This window comes from Nicotiana sylvestris, chromosome 3, assembly GCF_000393655.2.
Source record: "Nicotiana sylvestris chromosome 3, ASM39365v2, whole genome shotgun sequence".
NCBI classification, from domain to species: Eukaryota; Viridiplantae; Streptophyta; class Magnoliopsida; order Solanales; family Solanaceae; genus Nicotiana; species Nicotiana sylvestris.
The window spans coordinates 1,039,791-1,061,875 of record NC_091059.1 but is presented as its reverse complement, the minus strand read 5'-3'; the positions used below and the strand labels follow the sequence as shown (position 1 = coordinate 1,061,875).

The following is a 22,085-nucleotide window of genomic DNA, read 5'->3' as shown; positions in this document are numbered from 1 at the left end:
TTATGATGCCATTTATTAAGAAAACCCAAGAATATGGTGCAAAGTGTAAAGATAAACATAGGAGTATTGATGACAGCCCCAAGAGTAAAGAAGGTCATAGATAAATAGCTTACTTATAAATCCCAAATTGAAAGGCAACTAAAAAATCGCAGATGCCAAATACGTTTATAAATCTTATGCCAAATGCCCCTAATAAATAGTAAATATCAAATGACAGTTACAAAAATTGTCAAACGCAACTTATAATCGTAAAAGCTAATGCGAGCGACTTATGAATCGCAAATACGATTATAAATCCAAATACCATATATGACTTATAAATTGCAAATGTGACCTATATATTGCGTATGCTAAATGCGACTTATAAATTGTAAATGCTAAATGCGACTTATAAATTGTAAATGCTAAATGCCATTATAAATCGCGCATATGCTAGTTCTAAATCGCAAATGCCAATGCGACTCTTCCCGGTATCATTTTTGACTAACTAGTCTTACAATACGGGCATTACACGTGTACCCATTTCAAGGAATACAACAACAACAACAACAACAATAACAATCCAGTAAAATTCCACAAGTGGGGTCTGGGGAAGGTAGAGTGTACGCAGACCTTACCCCTACCCCAAGGAATACAAATTTTTAAAAATACATAAATTGTTATAAAATAATAAAAGAAGAAGAAGAGTATTGCAGAGAAAAGTAGAGAGAGAATTCTTGTTGATTTTGGGATATAGAATCTCTCTATTTATAGAGGTAAAGTGACTTAGCCACCAAGTAAGAAACCTTAAAATCTCTCTAAAATATAGATATTCACCTAAAATATAATTCTTTTTATAACACTCTCCCTTGAATGTCTATTCAACAGATAATGTGCCTCATTAAAACCTTAACTAGAATAAAACCTAATGGAAAAAAATTCTAGAGAAGGAAAAAGAGTACACATGTTTAGAAGTACGCCTTGTGGTTGCCTCATTAAAAACCTTGCAAGGAAAACCCAGTGGGACAAAATTTTGTAAGGAAAAAAGAGTACAACGCATATTAGCTCCCCCTGATGAGAGCATCAATTCACATCCTTAAGCCTTCACATTCCAATCATGTGCATCATTTTCAAAAGATCGTTGGTAGAGATTTGATAAATAAATAGCCATATTAACTTGAATGAATATGTTACACCTTGAAATCATCATTTTTGAGAGATATGCAATGTCTTCATAAAATGTCGTCGAATGGCCTTTTCAATATCCCCATAGAGATTCTCGCTATCATATTATCATGCTTATAGCTATAGCAAGATACATATGTGCACAAATTGCACTTAGGATGTGGTACTTCAAAATCAAGAATTGTATATGCTTTAAGCGATTTGAATCCTTCAGTGATTGTCATATAAGTTAAGCCATATAAGCCATTTAAATAGGCTTTAGATGCCTATCAAGTTTTCATGCCATGTTAGACAAATAAGATATCGGAAACTGATTGCACATACCATTGACTTTATACTTTCGAGTGTTTGAACTGCAGGCCCAAAACTATATGTCTTTCATAAGAAACCAATTCTACTTGAATTGTTTCTCTTCCGTTTGGCTAATATTTTTGTGTCTGTATTCGACTGACTTGAGGTCCTCATCTATACTTAGCGCTATGATAGATGTCGTCAATGAACATTTTATATCGGTTCTAATATTTTTTCATAAAGACACACATAGAAATCTCTTTATTTATATTTTCAGGTACCTGAACCTTTCCTGAGATTTTATGAAGTGTTATGTCATGTGATCTTCTAGATCACTTACCTCCTTATTATGATCATTTACTCATCTTCTTTATCAAAAATTTTATTTGAAACCGATTTGTCTATACGCTTTAAGCGTACCTTAGACTTTGTCCTTCTAGGACTTATTTTAATAGGAGCATTTGCAGTGAGAATATAGTTACTTTCTTTGGGTCAGCAAATGCGTCTGACATGCTTTGCTATATATTGCAGATGAATTATTTTTTTTATGATCTTCAAGTTCATATTATCTTATTCGAGGATCTATATGTAGAAATGAGAATTCATTCCACGTAACTTTTTCTCAACTGTTTATCATCTCTCCCCCTCATGTTAGAAAAATTAACTTGCTTTCTCAACTTTGGGAACCCATCTTTGTGCATTATAGTGTTAATCAAAATATACACCGCACATCAATAATAATAAGATGAAATTATTTAGTTCTTGACCCTGAACCAGTTGTGAGGGGAGAATGTAATATACTTTCGTATATAATATATATCAAACTAATATAAATAACTTTGTTCTTATAAGCAATAATTTAGCTATTAAATGGTGGCACTAAATAAATCATTTTGCTAAATTAACTGTGATGTAAACCAACTTATCAAGATAAATTGTCTTGAATAGAAAGTCTGGAAATTATGCTCGAAATTATTGAGCAAGTTACCTCGCAAATACCATGTTGTGAGTTAATAATAATCGCACATATAACCATCTCATAGATGCATCTTATGCGGTATACATAGCAGGTAAATGGGCCCATATACACCTTTGATATTTTCCAGCATTCATTTGATTCAATCCCAATTTTAGTTGGTCTATCAATTACTGAGAACAAGTAACACAAGAGAATTCATAAAAAACTTTCTAGTTCTTTAATATTTACTCATGTGAATTCTCTTTTATTTTTGCACATTATACTTAAATTGATATGGCTAAACCAATTATGTCAACTGGATAAATTATTAATATTGATAAACTTCAATTTTACACCATGACATGTGCAATTATTAGTAAACTCCAAGTTTATTATGATATAGGTTTTTATATCAATAAACTTCTAGTTTACTGTGTCATGTAATTTTATCATTTTTTATTATTTGTGTAGTACAAATCAGACAATAAAGCGGGTAGTTTTCATATACATATTACCCCGCTACAGTTGTTGAAATAATGTGATATTAAATCTTCTAATTATTTATAGTCTCAATATAACCAACTGCTTTCGTGAATACTTTAAAAATTCAATAAGTTTCTTTGAGACTTACTACAACACAATGCCTTTATTGATAATCAATTTTATTCCTCAAAATTGGCTCTTCCAGAGCTCTCAATTAATTTTGTAGTAGCATATATTCATCAATGTCTATATGGTGAATATCTCTTTTAAAGAGAAAGTTATACCATTATGGTCATGGTCAAAATTATATGCAAGATTTGTTTGTTGCATTATTGTTGTCCTTTAATAATCACATTGCCAAAATATTTTGGCGTACAATATGTACCTGACCAATGACCATTCATGCCATAATAAAGATATTATTTTTTTATTTCATCTCAAACCCCCTTCTAGAGGTAGTATCGTATATTCATTACCACTAGCACGTTCATATTCTTCCAAGAATGAATATGTATTCAAAAATTACATGTTGTCACATTCACATTATGACTGGACCATAATCAACTAGGTGTGCTTTACAAAATCTCATGTCAAATCGATGACAAACATAATTTCACAAAGTGAAGGGTAATTTTGAGAATCCTTATTGTTCTCACTACTACAATGAAGATAATTATAATTTCATCTATTGTTACGTCCACGGTAATAATTTTGTGTTCTTTCAGATTTATTACATAGTGCTACCACATTCTCTTAAGGAAATGAGTTTGAAGCAAATTCAATGGGACGGATTTTTACTTTTTATGCTTACAATCATACATGATTTTGATCATGGCAAGACATAAAAATTTTACCACCTCGGATGGTTATAATCTCTTACAAATTCTATTAGAGTTATAATCAAAATTTATTGTCTTTGCTTGCATTTAAAATCAAATTATAGAATTTCAAGAATTTAAAAGAAAAAAATAGGTAAAAATACTTACCTCAATCCAGAATTTATTACTAAAGGAAGTTCAAGTATCAATTGATAATTATTATGCTCAATATCATGTAAAAGTTAAGCCTTGTGCACATACCCCAAAGCCTGGTGACCAAAGTAGATGCCTCCACTCAATTGGTTAGAGTCTCGTGCTGATAATATGTTATAAAACAATAAAAGAAGAAGAAGAGTATTGCAGAGAAAAGTAGAGAGAGAGAATTCTTATTGATTTTGGGATGAATTACAATGAAATAGAACCCCTCTATTTATAAAAGAAAAGTGGCTTAGCCATCAAGTAAGAAACATTAAAATCTCTCTAAAATATAAACATTCACCTTAAATACAATTCTATTTATAACATAAATATTATATTTAAAGTCACAAAAGGGTAAGTTTCTAAAAATTATTGATCCTAATACTTGACCCAATCATACTTGACCCAATCATACTTGATACGTGTATAGAATGTATAGAATAACAAATAATATAATTATCCATATTTTCCATAGAGATAGTTGACTACCAGACAAAATAACTCAAATTTACTGTGTTATACATGTTTCATTAAAAACTCCATAAGCCTTATTAATATGGAAAAATTTCATATAAGAACAGCTGAGCTCCCTACTTTTCAATTTTATAGCTCATATTTCAGTTTACAACCAATTAGTTCAAAAATAATAGGCTAATACTCGCCATTCAACTCCAATAAGTTCTCGAAATTTCTATTTAATTTTTTTAAAAAATTGCTCAAGCTTTTAAGTTAACTTTCGAACCAGCAACCGTGACTGAAATATTAGTTCAACAAATCAAATCTACTTGGGTAGTGAAAATTAAATTTTTAACAAGCTTAAATATGTGGGTTTAAATTTCAAATTTGATTTCGTGAGAATTTTGGATCTGGTACTGTTTAAACTTGTTAGAAATAGTATAAGGAGGTTGTATATAAAATTTGAAGTCATTTAATGGAGATTTAGACTGGTTTTAAACAAGAATTGCAATTAAAAATTATGGAATAAGTTCGTCTACAGACGTTTGTATAAAGGTGTATAAGATGTGTTTATACACTCATATACACTATTATACAAGATTATACAAAAAACTGTCTTCGTCTTCTTCCTTGCGTCTTTTCTGAAATTTAACTCAATTCTTGCTCAAATCTATTCCAAATCACTTCAAATTTAAATCTTGAACTCCTTTTGATATTTGCAATCAATTGGAACAACACCCAATCCAAACAACTAACGAACTAAAAAAATTATATTTTCGAAAGCAAAGCTTTGAATGGCCTTCAATGGTGAACTTCTACTTTTCAATTTTCTTACATTGCAACCAGGTGACACAGGGAGAGAAGCAGAAAATACTCGACCTCTTGAAGCATATGTAGAAGATGTGAGAAGAAGAGAGAGTGAAAGCAATGGTTGTGAGAATACATATTTAACTCCATGACTTTTAGAAGCAATAGTTGTAAGAACACTTATTTTGAATTTGCCAGTGCTTTCAAAATATGTAAAATATGGGTTAGGTATAGTAAAACTTATAAATATGGGCCATTTTTTGTAATGATGTGAATTCATGTGTATTTTCTTGTAATTCTTTCTATTAGTATCGACACAATAAATATACTTAAAAAACGATCAATCAATTAAAAACTTTCGGACCCCGACCCCTACCACATCAACTCTACATAATAAATCTTTCCAAGATTTTTATAGAAGGAATTATATCAGTTTGAGTCTTTGCAAATGTAAAAGGAAAACTCATTGGTTATTCATTAAGATCCATTTTTTCAAGGGTCAAAATCATTTTTAGCCCGTGGCCGAAATTATTTGCATTCGGTAGTCGTAAAAGTATATAAAATTTATATGTGTTATGTATATAACATGCAGAAATGGATATATGAACAACAATAACAACAACAACAACAACAACAACAACAACAACAACAACAATAACAACAACAACAACAACAGCAACAACAACAATCTAGTGAGTTCTCACAAGTGGGGTTTGGGGATGGTAGAGTATGCAGATTTTACCCCTACCCCGAAGGGTAGAGAGGCTATTTCTGAAAGACCTTCGGATCAAGAAAACGAAAAGAGACAAGAGAGACAAAATGTTAGTACCATCCACAGAACCATATGAGCAATAACAACATCATAAGAACCAGAAAATAGATGAGAAATAATAACAAAAAGCAGTGAATAAAGCCCGATACTATGAACCAGAAATGTATATATAAACAAAACAAAAATTATTCGACTATTATTTTGAAAGCGGTTATATAGTGTCATTTTAATATTAATATTATTCATATTTGATCTATTTTTAAAAAGTTAATTGTCCAACCTATTTTTTAGTGGATAACATGGATAAATATTTAAATTTTTTAAAATCCATTTTGCCACGCCCACTTGTTCTCCGTTTATCATGAGTTCTTCAAACCTTTTCCCTTTAAAGAATTATTTTTTAGTAGGTGGTTTTTATTATGTAACCGTCTTTACCCCCCAAAAAATTTGAAGTATGTAATGTAAAAGTCTAGACAACAGAGGAGAATCAGTAGAGCACAGTAGATAAAAGCATGCAGAAATCTCAACTGAAAAACTGAACCCCACAATTCAACTGAGGAAAAAGAAAAAAAATATGGCGCAAATTCAGTGCCAACCAAAATTTCACAGTATTTTCAAGAAAGATGTTTCTTTGAAATGCAGAATCCTACAACCATCTAATGTACTTTACATTAACAGAAGCAACAAGAAAATTGGCAGATTGATCGTACAATGCTGTTGCAGTAGTAGTTCATCATTTCCAGTGTCATTAACAACAAGGGAAGAAGAAGTGGGATTGAAGCTTGAGGTTGGAAATGTTGGAAAACGAAGAGGAGAATATGAGGTTGACTGTTTTGTGAATGAGAATGGTTGGAAAGTGAGAAGAATGAATGAAACTAAAGAAGAGATGAGGAAAGTTGCTGCAATTCAAGCTGAAGCTTTTCATAAACCTGCTTCCTTTGATTTCTTTAAGGTTCTTTTCAAAACCCCATTATATTTCTCTTCTTGATTTTTCTTTTTCTTGATTCTCTGCTTTGTGGTACTTTTCTGTATCATTTTCTAGTTATCGATTCTGCATTATAATTCAATGATTGGTTGGTTGCAAGAGAAACAGAAGAATATGGTTGCATTATAATTCAGAACTAGAAGAAGGGAAAGATAATAGTCGTTATATAGTAGAAAGAAGGGGAGTCTTGGAGCAACGGTAAGGTTGCTTATAGGTCATAAGGTCGAGTCGTGGAAGTAGCTATTAATGCTTGCATTAGGTCTCTGTTATTTACATCGTATCCCTTAGAGTGCAGCCCTTCACCGGACCATGCGTGAACACGGTATGTCTCGTGCACCGGGCTGTCCTTTTTTTTAAAGAAATCGTTAAACATTATGTTATTGGTCTACTATGTGAGATTATACTGGATATGTTGTTGTTATTGTTGTTTTAGTATGTTATAGGTAGTTTTGGTAATCTGAAAAATATACTATCTTGGATTTGAGCTTCATAGATGTATCATGTTTTCATTCTTAGTTTGAAACATTGAATAAATTGGATTTCTGAAATAATGGTTTTAAAATTTATAGTAATATATTTGTTGAAATTTTACAAATATTATGGTTTATACATCAGTGACATACATTTTTATATCCACATAATAAAATGAGAATTATGATTATTATGCAGGCTAAACTACTTTCAGGACTTGTTAAAAGACTAAGGAATTCACCACCAGACAGGTAAACATCAACTTTTTCTTTTCTGTTTTAATTTTCCTTTCTTTCTTTTTTTGCCTTATTTTTACGAAAATCCAAATGTATCACTATGATTGTTTGTATTTTTAGAGAAAAATGACCTCATTCTCTATGATGTTCATGTTACACGAATTCTTCATTCGTCTTGATGTCTCTATTCTTATATGCTCAACTAGGGGCGTACGTACCTTGTTGCATGCGGTGTCACGGGACACCGCTTCGTCAAACTTTTTTACTAGATATGTATAGGGAAAATGAAAATATTGAGGATAAATATATAAAAAAAAATGATAATGCTTATTATTATAGTGATTTGAAAATTTTACATGTTTGGAAAAGAAGGGACATGAACCAAATTGGTACTTCATTCTATTATACCACTTTATTAGTATTCTCATTTGTAATATCATCACAGAGTATGTTATAAACTCTGTGATGATCATTGAATATTTGGTACTCTCCAGTTCTTATTTTTTACATGTGTGCTAGTAGGTGAGGCTTTTTCATTGCCTCAATAGGATTAGTAAGGTAAGGTTTAGCCCGGTTTGAGTTGTCTTGGTCCTATGCCTTTGGAAAAATATCCACACGGCTATGAGATTATATGCCCTCGTGAGACATTGCCGGCAGCTACACCATGAATCCTCTACATGAGGCTGCCATCATAACGCAATGTGAGGCGCAGAGGAGTGATTATATAGCCAAGGCATATAGGTAACAATACCGGTGCTATTGTCCCCCTTATTTGTACTGATCCTAATTGTTGTATTTTCTGTTCTTTTTTTTTTTTTTAATTAATAAAAAAAATAGCCCTAGGCGCTTGCCTAGCGGATTGCTGGAAAAAAAAATAGTGATTTGTTCATTAGTCCACTTCTTCAAATTGTGACACCATTTATAAAATATTATGTGTACGCCGTTGTGCTCAACATGGATGTATTATTCAAAACTACAGAAAAATCAGTAGGTTCTTTACCCTCCAATTCAAGAACTCGAGAATGGATATGTGACAGTTGTTTAGATCTTAATAGGAGAAGGTGGAACCTCCTTTGTGTTGAAAGAAATGAAATTATCGCGTCTGAGTTCCTTCATATCTGATGAGTTCCAACTAGATCAATGTGATTCCTGTTTATACTAAACTGAAAATATTCGTTATGAAATTCTTGATTAAACAGGTATGCATGTTTGGTTGCGGAGCCCTCAAGTGACAGTCCTCAAGATATTGTTGGGGTCGTTAACGCTACAGTTTTAAGAGATAAAGATGTTCTTCACTACTTTCCTGGAGCTGAGGAATACCTGTACATTTCTGGGATAGCTGTATTGAACCAATTCAGGTTCAAGATTCAATACTCTCTCCTCCAATTACCAAAATGAAAGTCTTTCATACAACATTATTTTGTCACATAAGAATGGTAGTTGATTTGAGACATTAAAATGTTGCATCAATTGCAGGAGGGAGAAAGTTGCAACTGCTTTGCTTAAGGCCTGTGATGTGCTTGCAAGATTTTGGGGTTTCGATTATCTCGTCCTAAGGGCATATGAGGGTGATTTTGGTGCTCGACAATTGTATACAAATGCAGGGTACAGTGTAGTTTCAAGTGATCCTCTATGGAATTCTACGTTGATTGGTCGAAGAAGACGAGTTCTTATGGTTAAACATGAATCAACTAACATTCATTGAAACAAAGACTTTGACAGTTCCATAGCAAATTGATCATTCAAAATACCTGATGTCGCTGAGCTGAAAATTAGAATTCTGTAAAAATTTGATAGTACAGAAGCTGTTCCAATTGATCTTCAGGAAGGAGTAAGTGTTTCCTGAATCTTGTGAATATTTCCTTTTTCTTCAGAGGATTCATATATTCCTGGTTGACTCCAGTTTTGTTTTGGATTGGAGTGTAGTTGATTGATCAATTAATATGGTTGCTTCTTAGCTATTTCTTTTCTTGCAAAACTGTTAAAAATATCAGATTTGGCCAATATATATAGGTAAATTTGACTAGTTCCTCCATATATCACAAAACTTCATCATCCCAAAATATCTATTTACTTGAAAAAATTTTATTTCCACTTTTCTTGCTGAAAAATCATCAGCAAAATGTCATTTCAAGAAACTTTAACATCTTTTGTATGGTGTCGAACTATCTAATCCTCGTTCTACCATCATTAGCTTCATTCTCTCTACATCCTCTAGTAGACCAGCATTCTTATAAATCTTCATCAAAAGCTCAAAATTATGCTCATTATCTGGCTCCAACTCGAACAGATGTTGTGCAGCTATCTCTCCAATTTTAACATTGCGATGCTTGTAGCAAGCATATAACAATGCACCCCAAATGGTTGGTCCAGCTTCAAATTCCATTCCCTTCATTACAAAATCAAAAGCTTTGTCTATCAATCCTATCCTTCCATATAGATTCACCATACAGCCATAATGTTCCATCCTTGGACTAATATCATACCTCTGTTTCATAGTTCTAAACAACCTCTCCCCATCCTCTAGTTTCCCTAAATGAGCGCATGTGGACAGCAATGACACAAATGTGACACCATCTGGCGTGGCACCAAATTTCACCATCTTCTCAAAGTACGATAGAGCTTCAGGGTGCTTAGAGTGAGCTGAAATGACCGAATTCCATGATACCACATCTCGTTCGTGCATATGTTCAAACAACCATCTCACTTGCTTCAATTTTTTTTGGTCCGCATAGAAGTCAACCAAAGAGTTAACAACAGACAATTCTTGATTAGTCCCTCGACGAAGAACCCATCCATGAATTTGTTTACCGATTGAGAAAGGTAATCTGGCCACAAGTAATGCTGATATAGAGACAGAGTCAGGTACTATTCCTTCACGTATCATAAGATGAAACAAGTTGAACGCCTCACTAATGAGCTCATGCCTAATGTATCCAATGAGCATTGAATTCCAAGAAACCAAATCCTTTGTCCCAATTTGATCAAAGAGTTTCCGAGCCTTAACAATATCACCACATTTGGCGTACATATCAACAAGCGCGTTTAAAATAAACCCATTACTTTCCAACCCACGACGAATCACATGCCGATGAACTTCCTCTCCTACATGAATCAATCCAACTCCTCCACATGCCTTCAACGCACGTGGGAAAGTGTAACAATCGGGCTCCACACCCTCCTCCACCATCTGAAAATAAATTGCCAGCGCATCTTCAAACAAGCCATTCTCAGCATAGCCAGATATAATCGAATTCCAAGGAAATGCTGAGGCATTTCTCTTTGGCATTTTATCAAACAGTTCATGTGCCTTCTTGGTTTGTCCACTGCAAGCGTAAAGCCTTATCAGTTTCGATGAAATGCCAACGTTTTTACGTAAAAGTTTCTCGGGGATGAGCCGATGAACACGGATACCGTGATCAATAGCCTGTAAATTAAAGCATGTTTCTAAAAGGGAAGCGAAGATTTGTGGGTCATTAACCTCAGTGCCATTGCTTACTGTAGACTCTAATTTACTGATGACAGTTTCAAGAGCTTCAATTTTGGTTTTGGGAGGGCTTCTTTGATTGAAAATCAGCTGGGTTTGTCGTGATTTTGGAAGACTGATGTGGGTTTTTGGGTTTCCCCGAGTCTGTTTCGGATTTTGTAGTTTCCTATTTTTTGTGTTTTCGTTTGTTAAAGAGAAACTTGGGTATGTGGATATTGTACAAAGATAGGGCAATCTGAAATTAATGCTAATGGAAATGTTTTGCTGCAATGGCAGAGCCATTATCTCCATCTACAATGTCTTTCTGTTCAAGTGTAGTAATGAAGAATCTTCACCTCTATATAGTTGCTTGTAAACATCCATCTAAAACCATTTCCAGGCCAAGAAAAAAGCCCATTGTAAAAGAGTCATATGCCCTAAATGTGGATGTGAGTGAATGTATCCTAGTTTTGTGCATGCTAGTTTCTCCACCTATGCGTGCACGTGTATGCCGAGTCATGTAATATACGATTTATTGAATTTGGAGTTTAGACATGGTTCCTTTTTGCTAGCTAGTATTTGTGGTACTACGTGTGTATCTCGAGTTAGATAGTATACGATTTACTATTAAATTTGGAGTTTAGACATGGTTCCTTCTTGCTAGCTATATATGTATTGTGGCACTGCATGTGTATGTTGAGTCATGTAATATACTCTCTCCTTTCCAATTTATGTAAACATGTTTGACTGGGCACGGAGTATAAGAAAAAATGAAGACTTTTAGAATTTGTGGTCCTAGACGTGTCAGAAAGGGGTCCAGTGTATTTGTGGGGTTATAAAATCTTCTCATTAAGGGTAGAATTGGAAGTTTAAGCTAAATTGTTTTCATATTTAGAAAGGGGTCATTCTTTTTGGAATGGACCAAAAAGGAAATAAGTTCACATAAACTAGAACTGAGGGAGTATGGTTTATTGAATTTAGAGTTTAGACATGGTTCCTTCTTGCTAGCTATGTGTTTGTGGAACTGCGTGTATATGTCGAGTTATATCGTATACGGTTTATTAAACTTGGTGTTTAGACATGGTTCTGTCTTGCTAGCTATATATTTGTTGTACTGCATATGCATGTCAAGTCAGGTAGTAAATGATGTATCGAATTTGGTGTTTAGACACAGTTCCTTCTTGCTAGCTATGTATTTGTGATACTTTATGTCAGTCATGTAATATAGGGTTAATTGAATTTGGAGTTTAGATATGGTTCCTTTCTTGCTAGCTATGTAGTTGTGGTAGCTAAGCTTAAGGAATTTTTTTTTTTGGTAATAAGGACATATATTAAAAACTCATACTAGGAGTCATTACATAATTCATTACATACGGGAATTGTTCTAGGACACATAGTTCCTACCTTGTCCCTCTCCAAAATAGAAATAACAAAAGTAGGAGGAATTATTGTAGAAGATAGTGCTAGTTGTACACATGGTACTTAGTTAGTTAGCTCACTCAACCATAGTTAGTTGATAACTTAACCCAGGTAGTTAATTATTAGTTAAAGTAAACTATAGTTAGTCATTGTATAGAAATACTTGTATCTCATGTTGTAAATGTAAGAGAGATCATTTTTCCTTTTGCAACTCTGTTATAGCTCATTTCCTTTGTACTCAATTCTCTCATTTACTCACTCAATCAATCACACATACACACTGAATATGTGTTCATCACATAATTCAACATGGTATCAGAGCTTCTAATTGAAAGAATTTTGGAATTTTCTTCGTCAATTTTAAAAGGAAATCGAGAAATTATTCATCTTCGAAGTTCGCTGAAAACCTAATTTTGCAATTATGGTGAATTCTAGCACTGAATCTAGTTCTAACACAATTGACCACGACCATCCGCTTTATCTACAGTCGTAGGATTCGCCGGGAGTGGTACAAACTGGAGTATTGCTCATCAAAATGGAAAATTATAGCATTTGGAGTCGCGCGACGCTGCTGGCGTTGGAATGCAAAAACAAGCTCGGATTTATCGACGACATCATTCGTCGAGCTAATGTTGGCAAGGATTTGGAGAAACAGTGGGATCGCTGCAATGCTTTGGTGAAATCATGGATTATGAGCAATGTAAGCAAGGATCTCCTTGGCGGTATACTCTTTCGTCCTGATGCTTATTCTGTTTGGAATGATTTAAAGGAGAAATTTGATAGGGTTAATCTCACTAGAATCTATCATCTTTATAAGGAAGTTGCTATATTTACTCAAGGTATTTCAGCTGTCTCTGTTTATTACTCAAAATTGAAAGATCTTTGGGATAAAACTGATTCCATTATGCATGTGTCTTCCTGCTGTGATAAGTCCAAAGACTTTGTTACTCACTTGACAAATCAAAGGTTATTGCAATTTCTAATGGGCTTAAATGATGGATATAGTCAAGCTCGCAGTCAAATTCTAATGATGTCACCAACACCATTAGTAAACCAAGCATATGCCATGATTGTTCAGGATGAGAGTTAAAAACTAGTATCTGGTGGTAGTTATGGGTTAGGTGAACACATTGATCCCACATCACTCTTTACTACAAAAGGAACTCAGAAACCTAGAAGGAATTTTCCTATGTTTTGTGATTATTGCAACATGAAAGAACATAACAGAGAGAATTGTTACAAGCTCATGCACTGTGAGTTTTGTAAAATGAAAAACCATCTCAAAGAAAATTGTTATAAGATAATAGGTTATTCGGTTGATTTCAAGGGGAAGAATAAAGCAAATGCAATCATAGGAGGTAATCATGCAACTGATATTGTTCTCAATCAACAACAACAAAACACTGCACAGGCTCAACATATGATTAACACAAGACAACAATAAGGAAACAGACAAGTCTTAGCTCCATTTTTAATCCAAAACAGTAAAACCAAATATTAATACTGCTAAACAAGTCTCAAGTATCTGAGGCTAGTGCTAACATGGAAGGTAAAATTTTATCTGATAATTTGAATGTACTGAAATGGATAGTAGATACAGGGCCAACAAATCACATGATTAATGATGAATCTGCACTAAAAAATGGTGTGTCAGTAGGAAATTCTGTGAAGGTTCAGTTGTCTAATGGAGAATCAACAAGTATTACTTAATTGGGAGATTGTCACTTGGCAAGAGGTGACTTGATTGATAATGTGCTTTGTGTACCAGACTTTAAGTTTAATCTTCTCTCTATGTCTAAGCTAACAAAGGCTTTGAACTGTTGTGCCATTTTTTTCCAATTTCTTTGTCTTTAAGGATCTCTTCACTGGGAGGGTGAAGGAGATTAGTAAGGAAGAAGATGACTTATATGTCCTAAATTCAAGGAAAAAGAAACCAATTACTGAAGGACCAAAAGCAATAGCAGTTTCTGGAGAGTTGAATGCAGTTATTTGACACAAGAGCTTAGGGCATGTGCCTGTGATAGTGATCAAGAAAATTAGTGTTTTTAGAGATAATTCTAGTTTTATAATAAGTCATTGTGACATTTTTCCTTTAGCTATACAAACAAGAGTTCCTTTTCCAGTCAGTTGTAGTAAGACAAATGATTCTTTTCATTTGGTTCATATGGATGTTTGGGGGCCATATAAGGTGCCCATTTATAATGGAATGAGATACTTTCTAACATTGGTTGATGACTTTTCTAGATGGACTTGGATTTTTATGTTACAACTTAAGTCTGATGTAATGACTATGTTGAAAGATTTTATAATAATGGTTATGAATCAGTTTAACAAGAGGATAAAGATCTTCAGATTAGACAATGACTCAGAGTTCATTAATAGAAACTACAACACATTGTTTAAACAATATGGTATCCTACATCAGAGTTCTTGTCCATATACCCTACAACAAAATGGGGGGGGGTAGAAAGGAGGCATAGACATATCCTAGAAATGGCTAGGGCTATCAGATTTCAAGGGCATTAACCTCTTAGATTCTGGAGAGACTGTGTAGAATCAGCAGTCTATGTGATCAATAGAGTTCCATCATTAGTACAGGTAATAAATCTCCTTTTGAGGTGTTATACAATAGACCACCTAATTTGTCACATACGAGGGTCATTGGCAGTTTATGCTATGCCACCAACTTGGTTAGGAGAGACAAGTTTGGGTCTAGAGCAATCAAGTCAGTGTTTCTAGGCTATGCTTCTACTCAGAAAGGATATAAGTTGTATGAAATGGACAACAAGTCCATTTTTGTAAGGAGAGATGTGGTCTTCAATGAAGGAGTCTTTCCTTTCCAACAGCACATGACCACTGTGACTCCAGTTTTTCCTCAGCCTTCTTCTGGATTTCCCTCCTATTAAGAACTGAGACAACATGTCCCATCTGAGCCTATAACTCCTACAGTGTTTGCACCAGCTTCTCATGTTACATCAAAAATTCATGTTGCTCCTACATTGTCTACATCAACTTCTCATATTGTCTCAAAAATTCCTGTTGCATCAGAAGTTCCCTCTTCTTCTCAACCTCAAATACTTCCTTCAGAACCATTAAGAAAGTTAGGCAGACTTAGTAAAACTCCAATTTGGCTTCAAGATTATGTTCAACTAGACAAAAAAAAAAAGAGGACTGCCAATACTTGCCTATATCCTCTCACTTATGTATTAAACTACAGGGCTCTTGCACCTACTTATTAGAGTTTTGTTGCTAAACTCTCCACAAAAGTTGAACCAAGAACTTACTTTGAAGCTGCAAAGGACCCAAGATAGGTTGATGCTATGAAAGCAGAGATACAAGCACTAGAAGACAATCATACTTGGTCCATCATGCCTCTTCCTCCTGGGAAAAAAGCCATCGGATATAAATGGGTGTAAAAGATAAAATATATAAATTCAGGTGATATTGAAAGGTTCAAAGCAAGGCTTGTCGCAAAGGGTTATGGTCAAAAGGGGGGAATTAACTATCAAGAAACCTTTTCACCTGTGGTGAAAATAGTGACAGTGAGAGCAGTTCTATCCTTAGCAGCAGCTCACAAGTGACAAATTTATCAGATGGATGTGTTTAATGCATTCCTACAAGGTGATTTAACTGAGGAAGTCTATATGCAATTACCTTCTGGCTTCACACAGTCACATGAGGAGCAACATGTTTGTAGGCTGCTTAAGTCTCTCTATGGACTTAAGCAGGCATCTCGTCAGTGGAACATCAAATTGACCACTACTTTAGTATTTTCTGGCTTTACTCAGAGTCATCTGGATTACTCCTTACTTACAAAAAAAGGTGTTAGACAAAATGGTCATAGTTTTGATCTATGTAGATGATCTCTTGATCACAGGCAATGACTCTGAACTCATCCAGGAAACTAAAGACATGTTGCAGCTTAGTTTCAAAATTAAAGATCTTGGTGAGCTAAGATATTTTCTTGGGCTGGAATTTGCTAGAAGTAAGGAGGGCATATTGATGCATCAACGAAAGTATGCTCTAGAGCTCCTCTCTGATTTGGGATTGACTAGTTCTATGCCTTTAGCTATCCCATTGGAACCTAATTTGAAACTCACTTCAGTTGTTTTTGATCAGCATGTTGGGGCAAATGGTGATCAATTGCTTACTGACCCCAGTGTATATCAACGACTGATTGGTCGTTTACTATATTTTACCATCAGTTGGCATGGCATATATTTTGCAGTCCAAACTCTTAGCCAATTTATGCATTCCCCCAAAGCATCTCACATGGAGGTTGTTAGTCGTGTGGTTAGATACATCAAGCATGCTCCTGGCTTGGGTATCCTTTTTTCTGCTTCTAGTGTAGCCCAGCTACATGCATTTTGTGACGCAGACTGGGCCTCATGCCTTAACATTAGACGATCCATCACAGGGTACCTTATCATGTATGGTGATTCTCTCATATCCTGGAAGTCGAAGAAGCAGTCCACCATCTCAAGAAGCTCTGCTGAAGCAGAGTACAAGAGTATGGCATCAATTGTCGGTGAGATTACTTGGCTCATGACTTGTTCAAAGAGCTCAATGTTGAGATTCATCTGCTTGTGCCTCTTCATTATGATAGCAAATCTGCTATCCAGATTGCTGCCAACTCTACTTTCCACGAACAAACCAACCATATTAATATCGATTGTCACTTCATTTGCGAGAAGATTCAACAAGGTTTGCTCAAGATTATCTATCTAGCCTCTGCCGAACAACCTGCTAATGTTCTTACTAAGGGTCTTCCTCGTCTGCAACATCATCACTTGCTTTCCAAGCTAGGGATGAAGAACATATTCATTTCCCCTAGCTTGTAGGAGGAATTACTGTAGAAGATAGTGCTAGTTGTACACATGGTACTTAGTTAGTTAGCTCACTCAACCATAGTTAGTTGATAACTTAACCCAGGTAGTTAATTGTTAGTTAAAGTAAACCATAGTTAGTCAATTGTATAAATACTTGTATCTCATATTGTAAATGTAAGAGAGATCATTTTTCCTTCTGCAACTCTGTTACAACTCATTTCCTCTGTACCCAATTCTTTCTTCTACTTGCTTAATCAATCACACACACACACTTAATATGTGTTCATCACTGAATTTAACAATTAGATAAGTCATTAAGCTTCCAAGAACTGGTAAGCTGCTTCCACTCTTCGCCATTGAGTCAACCGCTTCCATTCTTCGCCATTGAGTCAGCCGCCTGATTAGTCTCTCTGTATACGTGTTGTAGTAACGGATCCCCTGCTTTACTCAATAGGCATCTACAATCATCAATTAGATTATAGGAACAATTCTTATTATCAATTAAATTAATGAGTTCCGTACAATCCGTTTCTATGGTAAGAGGAAGATAGTTGTTCTCTATGGTTAACTTCAAGCTTAAGGCGTTGAAGTTAAGAATATATTCATGTCTAGAGGGTAGAGTTCCTTTTTATATGTTCTTTAATTATTTTTTTCTATATTGTCCATGACAGTTGTTTGAATTATTATTTTATACAAACAGGTACTCCTATTTTATTTCACTTATTTTTGAAGTTTTACTTTCTTTTTTTTAGAGCTCCCAAGATTACTCAAAGTCGTATTTCAAGTGGATTAATTTTTATTTGTCGATGTCAATTGACTATCAGCCAGCATGGGCAAATAAAAAGTTCAATGATTTAGCATTTTGGGCTCCATCTATTTTACTTTAATGAAGATTTAAATTCAAATCATTCATATCAGTTTTCAAATATTTCTAAAGACTCTCTATAATAGAAAATTATGACTTGTTATATTATTAAATTAGTTTTTAAATCTAAAGTATAATTGTATTCCTTGTTGTACTCAAAATATAATTTTACTATTTCAAGCAGAGGTGGACCTACCCTTTGGGTAGAGAAGTCACCGGCTTTGGTAACTTCGGAAAAAATATATGCATATATGTGTATATATCTAAAATAGCAAATATATATTTTGATTGGTACCTTAAGATTCATAGGTTAGGGAGCTGAATTGATCGGTTTGGGAATCATAACTTGACTTCAACAGTGATAATCCCGTTACTTTTAAATTTTGGATCCACCTCTGATTTAAAGCATGTCAAACCTTCTTTTAAAAATAATACAATCTTTATAATTTTTTTACCAACTTACTACTCTACAAAAAAAAAAAAAAAAAGAGTCTTGACTTACTAGCTACTTCCTCCCTACCATCTTATGTGAAGTGTTTGACTTAGTATGAAATTTAAGAAATTAAAGGAATTTTTAACATATAAGCTAATCAACATAAAATATCAAAATTATTTTTAAAACAAGGGATAGTGAGACTTCTATATGTCTTTTCTTTCTTTTTACAAAAGAATTACTCTCTTCGTTCTAGTTTGTGTGAATATATTTTTATTTTTGGTCCATTTAAAAAAGAATGATCTCCTTTCAAAATTAGAAAATAATTTAATTTAAACTTCCAATTTTACCCTCATTGAAAAGCTTTTATAGCCACAAAAATACTCGTGACATATTTAATACCACAAGTTTCAAAAAAATTATAACCAACAAAAATTTTATGATTTGTTTTCGACCATAAATTTTAAAAGTGCTCACGTCTTTCTTAAATTTCATATCCCGTCAAATAGGTTCACATCAATTGGAACGGCGGGAATAACTTTTATACCAATTAGATTCCAACAAGTTATACCATTTTTACATGTAAAATTAAGATTAAATTATTTCAAAAAAAACATTTTTTTGACAGATTAAAAATTATTTCTATAAGTTTTTAAATTCTTAAATTTCATTAACAAGCTCAATAAATATGCACTTAACCTAAGTGAGTTATGTAAAAAGATTACTAATTGGAAAACAGACTTTCTTCTTATAGACTTATCTCCTTGTTGTGCACAGCAAAACTGTGAGAAACAAAGGGCGCATTCGAATGATTCCACCACTCCTGCGCACGTTAGCAAAAGGCTCCATTATCCTTATTGGTGGATCTATATCTATCTCTGCCCTCACCACTTCAATCCTTCGCCGTAAATCCTTAATTAACAAGGTAAATTATTGGGTTTTTTTTTTTTTTTTTTGATAATATATTTTCTGTATTTTAGAATCCCATTTTCAGAAAATCTAAGATTTTCACATTCTTTGATTATTTTTGTGTGGCATTATATATGCAGGAAAAGTTTGGGAAGTTTTGTGGGTGTTGTAGAGGAAAGGGATTTTATATATGTAAGCTATGCAAGGGAAACGGTGCAATAAGATGGTCTCCATTGTATGATCCTGTGTTTATAAATCCATGTGTTTGCCCTACTTGCGATGGTCACAAGTGAGTTGCTTCCTTTTCAATTTCATATAGTTAGTTAGTGTAAGCACGTGATTTTTGTCCCGGGTTAACAAAATTCCTTATCCGGATTTCTGGTTCGCAGACTGTAATACAGAGTCATTCTTTTCCTCGATTCGGGATTAAATTGGTGACTTGGGACACCCTAAATCTCTGAAGTGGCGACTCTGAAATAAACAAACAAATCTCGTTTCGATTGTCCTTTAATTGGAAAAAACTCCTTCACCCCACGCGGGGGCGGAAAAAGGAGGTGTGACAGTTAGTTACCTCTATGAAATAAATTAATTCAAAGTTAATCTGCAAATGAGAATGTGAGCTGCAAAAGTTATAATTTTTTTGTAAAATTTTGTAGGGTGCAACGATGTCTCAATTGTTTGGGAGATGGACGGGTAGTATAGTTAGAGTAAAAGGCATCCGTTGAAATGCACTCTACCTGTTCGATATAATGACTATGCCTACATTGGTTTCCAAAGGCAGAAGCAATTTTATGTTTGGGAGGTGTCATTCTTTTAACAAAAAGTTAGTATGTATTTTTTTCGTTGCCATCATTGGCTTATGCTGTCTACATCACACCCCTTAGGGGTGAGGCCCTTCTTCGGACCCTGCGTGAATACGGAATACTTTGTGTATCAGGTTGCCTCTCTTTTTTCATCGGCCTATGTAACAAAGCTAGGGGGAATCAGCAGCGGGTCATATTCCTGAACTTGAGTGGATAAAGTAGTGCCACTCATAAATGGAGCAAAAAAAGAAGCAAGGGGAGTTGTTCTCATTTGTCTGCTGCTTAGAGGCAAGGCTTTTTATAGATCCAAATTGGGGTGTAGGATTGATGATAATTCCCTTGGAAACAATATTTTCTTCCAACTATGTTGAATATAATGTAATTGATGTTTAAATTCTACCTTTTCCTAATAAAAAAATATAGTGTTCTTGGCATTTTTAATGTTTGTATGTCTGAGCAAGAGTTGAACGTTATTCTGATGGTAATACATCATTAACAGAGAAGCACCCAGTAAAGGGTTGTGACGAGAAGAATTCACATTTTAAAGCCACAAATGGCTCTGTATCCAAAATCATTGACTGGGATAAACTTTCTTCTCTGTCCCAATGGAGGCTTTGATGACAAGTTGCTAAGTGCTCTGTTTAAAAAGCTCCAAGAAATGAGAATATTGTGTACCTATATAGTCAAGAATTTGACAAGAGGGGTTGCTCTGATGGTAAGCAACCTCCACTTCCAACCAAGAGGTTGTGAGTTCGAGTCTCCCCAAGAGCAAAGTGGGAAGTTCTTGGAGGGAAGGATACCGAGGGTCTATTTGGAAACAGCCTTCCTACCTCAGGGTAGGGGTAAGGTCTGCGTACACACTACCCTTCCCAGACCCCACTAAGTGGGATTATACTGGGTTGTTGTTGTTGTTGTTGTTGTATATAGTCAAGAATTTCAAGTCTGATAAGTTTCAAACAAGTACCTTTATAATCTATCAGCAAAAGAACTTCAGCCACGACTTAGAGCCCCCATTGCTCAAAATCCCATCAAATTGTTAAATCTTCCAAGTACCACCATAATCAACATAGCCTTCCATTCTCTTCATCAACAAGAATTCCCTTCCTTAAACCATAATAACATCAGGAACAAAAATGGTTGGTCCCCATGCCATTCAAACCGTTCAATCAGTTGTTGGGAATTTTTCCAACTGCCAGCCTACATACTCTTCCTGAACAGTATGGCAAATTGATGGCAGTCCCAAACTTGCCCATTATTGATTTCTATCCTGCTGATTTTGAGGTGGACATGAATGGGAAGCGCTTTTCATGACAGGGTATTGCCAAACTACCTTTCATCGATGAAACCCGGCTCCTTGCAGACAGGGGTGTATGCAGGAATTTTTGTAAGCGGTGTCGAAATTTATAGAAGAACTGGAATGTTACTTTGATTATCATACTTTTAGACAAGAAATAACCTTAGTTTATTGGTTTTGTTGAGTCTTAAGTTAAAAAAGATTTTGAATTCAATTCTACTTAATCACAATTTTTAACTACAAAGGCTCTCTCAAATATTTACAAAAGAAAAATGTGCTAGTTGAGATTTGAACCTTTGACCTCTTAGAGCAAAATCAAGCACAAAACCAACACACCAAGACACAATTTATGTCAAGTGGTGTCATTTTTTATTACTTATCCGTTTCCCTACAGTATTAATACATATATTTAGTAAAATTTTCCGACG

The 22,085-nt window shown here is 34.4% G+C and overlaps 3 protein-coding genes and 1 long non-coding RNA gene across 4 annotated transcripts; 3 read left to right on the top strand and 1 right to left on the bottom strand.

The window, feature by feature from the left end:
• Window positions 1-6,521: 6,521 nt before the first annotated feature.
• On the top strand, window positions 6,522-9,566 carry LOC104241080 (GCN5-related N-acetyltransferase 10, chloroplastic-like). The gene is made up of 4 exons (XM_009795994.2): window positions 6,522-6,899; window positions 7,602-7,654; window positions 8,839-8,997; window positions 9,116-9,566. The coding sequence occupies exons 1-4, from the start codon at window positions 6,522-6,524 to the stop codon at window positions 9,342-9,344; spliced, it is 819 nt and encodes a 272-aa protein (XP_009794296.1). The 3' UTR covers window positions 9,345-9,566.
• An 81-nt stretch (window positions 9,567-9,647) lies between these two features.
• On the bottom strand, window positions 9,648-11,578 carry LOC104241069 (pentatricopeptide repeat-containing protein At4g25270, chloroplastic). The gene has a single exon (XM_009795981.2). The coding sequence runs from the start codon at window positions 11,415-11,417 to the stop codon at window positions 9,780-9,782; it is 1,638 nt and encodes a 545-aa protein (XP_009794283.1). The 5' UTR covers window positions 11,418-11,578; the 3' UTR covers window positions 9,648-9,779.
• Window positions 11,579-13,059: 1,481 nt separating this feature from the next.
• LOC104241070 (uncharacterized) lies at window positions 13,060-13,614 on the top strand. The gene has a single exon (XM_070168520.1). It carries the CDS (start codon window positions 13,060-13,062, stop codon window positions 13,612-13,614), a length of 555 nt encoding a protein of 184 aa, XP_070024621.1.
• A 6,146-nt stretch (window positions 13,615-19,760) lies between these two features.
• Window positions 19,761-20,797, top strand: LOC104241071 (uncharacterized). Its single transcript, XR_011405749.1, has 3 exons — window positions 19,761-19,849; window positions 19,950-20,114; window positions 20,217-20,797. It is a non-coding gene; the product is annotated as an uncharacterized lncRNA (long non-coding RNA).
• The last annotated feature ends 1,288 nt before the right edge of the window (window positions 20,798-22,085 follow it).